Source organism: Cryptomeria japonica, chromosome 8, assembly GCF_030272615.1.
Source record: "Cryptomeria japonica chromosome 8, Sugi_1.0, whole genome shotgun sequence".
Classification (NCBI taxonomy): domain Eukaryota; kingdom Viridiplantae; phylum Streptophyta; class Pinopsida; order Cupressales; family Cupressaceae; genus Cryptomeria; species Cryptomeria japonica.
Genome location: NC_081412.1, coordinates 538,687,010 through 538,692,970, shown reverse-complemented (window position 1 = coordinate 538,692,970; position 5,961 = coordinate 538,687,010). Strand labels below are relative to the sequence as shown.

Genomic DNA, 5,961 nt, shown 5'->3' with positions numbered 1-5,961 from the left:
GGACAGAGTAAAGAAAGAGAAAACAAATGATTAAAAGAAGAATTGAAGGAATGTAAAAAGAAAATTTTAGAAATGAAATTTCTTTTAAAAGAGAAGCAAATGGAAAAATGTGAACTATTAGATGAAAATTATAATCTTGAAAAACAAATGAATGAAGTTAAAGATAAAAATAAGGAATTAGAAGAGAAATTGCAGTTATTTGATGATGTCAAAAGGAAGTTTGATGATTTGGAAGAAATGTCAAAAGGGTTAGAAGAAGAAAACAGTTTACAGAAAAGGGAACTCTTAAATCTGAAACAAGAGAATGAATGTTTGAAGTTAAAACCACTAGTTAGTAATGCTTCATGTGACACAAAAGATTTGTGTTCATCATTTAGTGAAGGTGATTTAGTTGAAATTGTTTGTGATAAAGAATGCAAGAAAGAAGATGAAAATGTGTTTGCAAATTATGTTAGGTGTGATGATAAGAATATTGGTTTAAAAATCATGAAGAAAATAGGTTATAAGGTCAAGGATTGGGAAAACAAGAACAAGTAATTAGAGAGCCTATTGAGCCTATAATGAGGCCAAAGTATGAAGGTCTTGGATATGTCACAGGAAAAGAAAATGATGCTACTAGTTCAAACAGAATAGCCCATAAAAGGCTTTGTTTTAGGTGTTCTCATTGCAACAGAGAAGGACACACAAAAGAAATGTGTTGGGACTTACATCCATGTAAAATTTGTGGTTTGAGAGATCATTCTGAAAAAATGTGTTGGAAGAAAGAATCAATAACAGGTTGTATAAAAATGGATTGTGGATGGACCTATGGAACTAATTGGCAAAAGCTCACAGGTATGTTCAAAAGATTGTACAAATGTTCATATGTGATGAACAATAGAAGTAATGAAAGGTTTGAATGTCCAAAAGGGATTAAAAATGTTTTCAACCAAAAGAAATCATTGCCTAGCAAGACATTTACAGATTGTATTATGTTTTGAAATTTAAAAACAAGTGTTTGAAGAGACTACAGCAGCAGTTGAAGAAAATTGGAGCACAAGAAAGAAAGAGGAATTGATGAAAGAAATCAGAAAATCAGACGAGGATATCAATTAAAGTGAAGACATTGTGAATGCTGAAAATTGCTTAGTTGTAGCAACAAGAAGTTAGCAAGAAAACCAAAGAAGAGATCACAGAGAAAAAGGGAAAGTAGTTGAAGAAAGCTGGAAAGAACAAAAGAATGGATAGAATATTGGTAGTTGAGATTAAGGGGGAGTGTTGGAGTCTAATCTCACCTACCCCCATCCACATGCTCCGTATGCAGGCAATGGCTACGCAGGGGACAAAACGGCCCCCCCATGCCATGCCTTCCCTGCCCCCATGCCATGACGCCAGTCCAATCAAACTATCGCGTCAGAAGTTCTGCCCCCAAGATTAGTACCGTCATGCCGTGTTCATTTATTTTAATATGTTATTAATTTATTATATATATATATATTTAAAAGTTACAATAAGTAATATAATAAATTAATAGTTGATTATATATTTAGATTTTTTAATAATAAGTTATATGTTTTTGTTTTTTTTTAATTTTATTTATTTTAATAAAAATCATATTATAATATTTATAATATGTAATTGATGATTTTAAGATATATGTATTATATAGAAATTTTAATAATATTATTTTTTAATTATTTACATACATATAAATAGGTAAATAATAGTTTATTTTTAACTGAAATATTTTTAACTAAGTTATACATATTTAAGTTAAAAAATATTATCAAATTTACTAAAACTAAAAAATAAAAGTAATTAACTAAGTTTCTTAGTGAAAAATATTATAGTAAAGTAATTAAGTTACACATATTTAAGTGAAAAAATATCAAAATTTTTTTACTAAAAGTAAAAATAAAAGTAAGTAAGCTACTTAGCTAAAAATATTTAAGATAAAAATATTAACTTACACATATTTTTGATATTTTTTCATTTAAAAATAAAAGTAAAAATATGTGTAATTAAATAAAAATATATGTAACTAATATACAAATTTAACATATATATTAAAAACAAATATTAATATAACCTAAAAATAAAATTAAAATATGTGTAAGTAATGTAAAATTTTAACATCCATAATATATAACTAATTAAGTGATATGTTAAAATTAATGATTAGTTACGAACTTTTAGTTAATTTTTTGATTTTTTTTTTTAACTTAAATATGTGTAACTAATCATTAATTTTAACTTACATATGTTAAAATCATTTAATTAGTTATATATTATGGATGTTAAAATTTTACATTCCTTACACATATTTTAATTTTATTATTAATTAATAGTAATATTTTTTTTTAATATATATGTTAAATTTGTATATTAGTTACACATATTTTTACTTGATATTTTTTGCCTTAAATATGTGTAACTTAATTACTTTACTATAATATTTTAACCTAAGAAACTTAGTTAATTACTTTTATTTTTTAGTTTTAGTAAATTTGATAATATTTTTTAACTTAAATATGTATAACTTAGTTAAAAATATTTCAGTTAAAAATAAACTATTATTTACCTATTTATATGTATGTAAATAATTAAAAAATAATATTACTAAAATTTCTATATAATACATATATCTTAAAATCATCAATTATATATTATAAATATTATAATATGATTTCTATTAAAATAAATAGAAATTAAAAAAAACAAAAAAACATATAACTTATTATTAAAAAATCTAAATATATAATCAACTATTAATTTATTATATTACTTATTGTAACTTTTAAATATATATATATATAATAAATTAATAACATATTAAAATAAATGGAGGACAGTACTAATTTTGGGGGCAGAACTTCTGACGCGACAGTTTGATTGGACTGGCGTCATGGCATGGGGGCAGGGAAGGCATGGCATGGGGGGGCCGTTTTGTCCCCTGCGTAGCCATTGCCCCGTATGCACAAGTGTTTACAGAATTAGCAGGATTTGGATTTGTTTTCAACATCTACTCCAACCTGTCCACCGTACCATCTATAGTCTTCAAACATTATTTTATATGCAAAAATTCTGGAAGTTTCCAGCTACCTCCTGCCCATTCTAGAAATATCTAAGACTTCATTAAAAGAGGCATTTTGTAATCATTTTGATGACTGAATGAGGAAGAATGAAAATATGACTTGATAAATAAAAATTTGTCTTCCTTATGTGCTGCTCTGTTTTCTCCATACTCTGTTTTTGTGTTCTGTTCTGTTTCATTTCCAATATTTGGTGGGCTCGGGTTCCTCGCAGTGAGACTGTGCAGTGGCTCTCATTATCTGTAGCTTCTTAGGCAGCTGCATTCATGTTGTGATTCTATTGTAAGGAATTTCTCCCATATGTAAATAATCTATGAAAGTTTGAAACAGAGAAAAATAAATGGAAAAGTAGCGAGAACTTGCCTGATATAAAGTGACACCATCTTTAAAGACAGGGCCATGGAACACAGTCAATCGCTCAAGCGACTCTAAATTCGCTGGCCATAAAGCAGAAATATCGCCGCCCAGTTGAAGAAATCTGAGTTCCTTAAATTTAGATGATTTTTGGCTTGATCCTGACACTTTTATCTGGCTTTCCAAACCCAGAACTCTCAAGGAATTTTTCAATGAATATAGTTGCTTCTCATCAACTTCATTACCAGATTCAGATTCCTCCTTGCCGAGCCAAACTCCTTTAATTTGCTTGAGCTTCTGCATAGAGAGAATGTATCAATAAAGCTACTAAAGAGAAATGAACTAATTATTTTATTTTACAAATCCAGACACATACTTGATCGTCGTGTGCAACTTCCAGCCCGGATTGCATATCCATAATTCTATTGCATTTAGACAAGCTTCGCCCTTTTGCTCGGATGATGTCATGGACAATTAACTCGTCTTTGTCTAACGTCTTCATCAATGCCGCCTCCTGGAGAAGTGTGATGTTTGCAGTTCCCACAATGTGCTCCACATCGCGACGACTCCAGTTAACAAAGAAGCAGCAAATATCCAAAAACGCTTCTCGCGTAGATTCCTCCAGCTCATCATAGACAGAATTCACAAGACGTTGACTCAGATTTTCTCCTTTGATATCCCCTCCTGTCTGTAAAGCTTCAAATATTTGCGTACATCTGTCTACCATGTAGTTTTGCTTACGCAAACGAGCACCAACAATTTCTAACACTAACGGAATCCCAGCACAAATCTGCAGGATTTTTTGCACGTTGTCTCTGTGTCTGGTATTAGAAGGATTGAAGTTTCCGAACAAAATTTTGCGTGCCTCTTCGGGAGCTAGAGTATCCACAAAATGCTCGCGACGTGCAAGGCCGGCGTCTTTGAGCATATCCGTCACACCCAGATTTCGAGTTGTGACCAATATTTTGCTCCCTTTCGGTATGCCTGCTAAGCGCTTTGGGAAAAGCTCTTGCAAGTCTTCTGCGTGAAGAGCGTTGTCAATAAAGAGAAATACTGGTTTGTTTCCTCTGGCTTGGAAAGCGCTAGTGAGATGATCCCGACCTTCTGCACTATTTCTCAATGTAACATTCCTATCCTAAGTATATGATGGGAAGGCATCTTTCAATATTTGCTGTTGCATGCATTTTATGTCATTCCTCGAGTGGTCTTCTTCGATTTGAACTCCGTAATAGTTGTAATGTGTGAGAACTAAGTCCGCAATAACAGCAGTGGCGAGCGTGGTCTTTCCTATGCCCCCAAATCCATAAATAACTACAGCCAATGTGGACTTTTCTGTTTCCATGTCCAGCAAATTCATTACTTGTTTCTTCTGATCTTCGATGTCAACTGCCGATCAGTCCATAGAATACTATTACGCTAACAACATATGTAAATGGTGATGCAAACATGACATGAAAATATAGTTGAGAAGTTTGGAAATAGAGAGTTTCTATATATTTACTTGCATAATCTGGGTAAATGGGCTTCCATGAAGGGAAGGCAATAGGCTGCTGATGTTGTATTTCTATTGCTACTCTCAATGTAAGATCCTGATAGAGTTGACTTATCTTCAATTGTAGATTAGCCAGGCTTTTGGAGTCCACAGAAGCCTTCAAAAACCTGCAATAGGCACAATTTCAATCACTATAACCATGCATAAATGACGATAACAGTAATAGAACTTAAATAAAATTCAAATATTTAATCATTGTAGACATTTTACCGGAATAGTGACCTGGTCTGTAATTGAGAAGCGCACAGCATGGATCCTTCAAGAATCAATATAATCGCCTCACTCAATATCTTTTCTTCTTGTGGCATATCATACTTCAGCTTTCTTAAGTGCCCAGCAAGCTTAACCATTTGTCTTAAGAGTTCAATGTATTCATTGCGGTTTTCAGAGATTTGACCAATCTGGTCTAGCAAGAAAGCTACAATAGCTAACCCTCCTACCACCCAATGCAACTTCCCAACACACTGCAATATTTGTGCTACAGCTTGTCTGTTTCCTTCGTCTCCCTGTAAATACAACCACCCTTAATTCCGACTCCTTTCAAATAATTTCAACACACTGATAGCTAATATTGACTGAAATTAAGCAATTACCTTCTCCAGCTGAATATGCTTATTGACAAATTCAAGGAATAGAGACCCACTTAGGAGTAAGGAAGTCCATAGAGAATTTGCTCCACTGTTCGGCGTATCAGAAAAACTTTCTGAACTAGTGCTTCTCTTTAATTTCTTTTCTTGTTTTAACTGCATTTACAAACAGGACAATGAGTAAAACGCAAAAAGAAGTGAACATTTCTTATGATTACGGTTGAAGCCGACTCACAGACTAACCCTGTTTAGAAGAGAGTTCAAGAGCTTGTCGATGAGGTCGATCAAATATTCAACGTCGCCCAAGTTGTTGACAGTTTGAAAAAGGGTGATACAGTTTTCCACCGTGGGTAGCAGCAGCTGAAGCCACTGTGGCTGGATTGGTGGTGACTGACCA

General features: G+C 32.3%; 1 protein-coding gene across 1 annotated transcript; it reads right to left on the bottom strand.

The window, feature by feature from the left end:
• Window positions 1-3,248: 3,248 nt before the first annotated feature.
• Window positions 3,249-4,775, bottom strand: LOC131857776 (uncharacterized). Its single transcript, XM_059210495.1, has 3 exons — window positions 3,802-4,775; window positions 3,435-3,722; window positions 3,249-3,329 (listed from the first exon to the last, which is right to left on the bottom strand). Exons 1-3 carry the CDS (start codon window positions 4,351-4,353, stop codon window positions 3,249-3,251), a joined length of 921 nt encoding a protein of 306 aa, XP_059066478.1. The 5' UTR covers window positions 4,354-4,775.
• Between the last annotated feature and the right edge of the window lie 1,186 nt (window positions 4,776-5,961).

Coding starts and splice junctions, on each gene's coding strand:
- LOC131857776 (XM_059210495.1), bottom strand. CDS start 4,353: ATGCTCAAAGACGCCGGCCTTGCACGTCGCGAGCATTTTGTGGATACT. Junction 3,723..3,801: donor AAGTTGCACACGACGATCAA/GTATGTGTCTGG, acceptor CTCTCTATGCAG/AAGCTCAAGCAAATTAAAGG. Junction 3,330..3,434: donor ATGGTGTCACTTTATATCAG/GCAAGTTCTCGC, acceptor ACATGAATGCAG/CTGCCTAAGAAGCTACAGAT.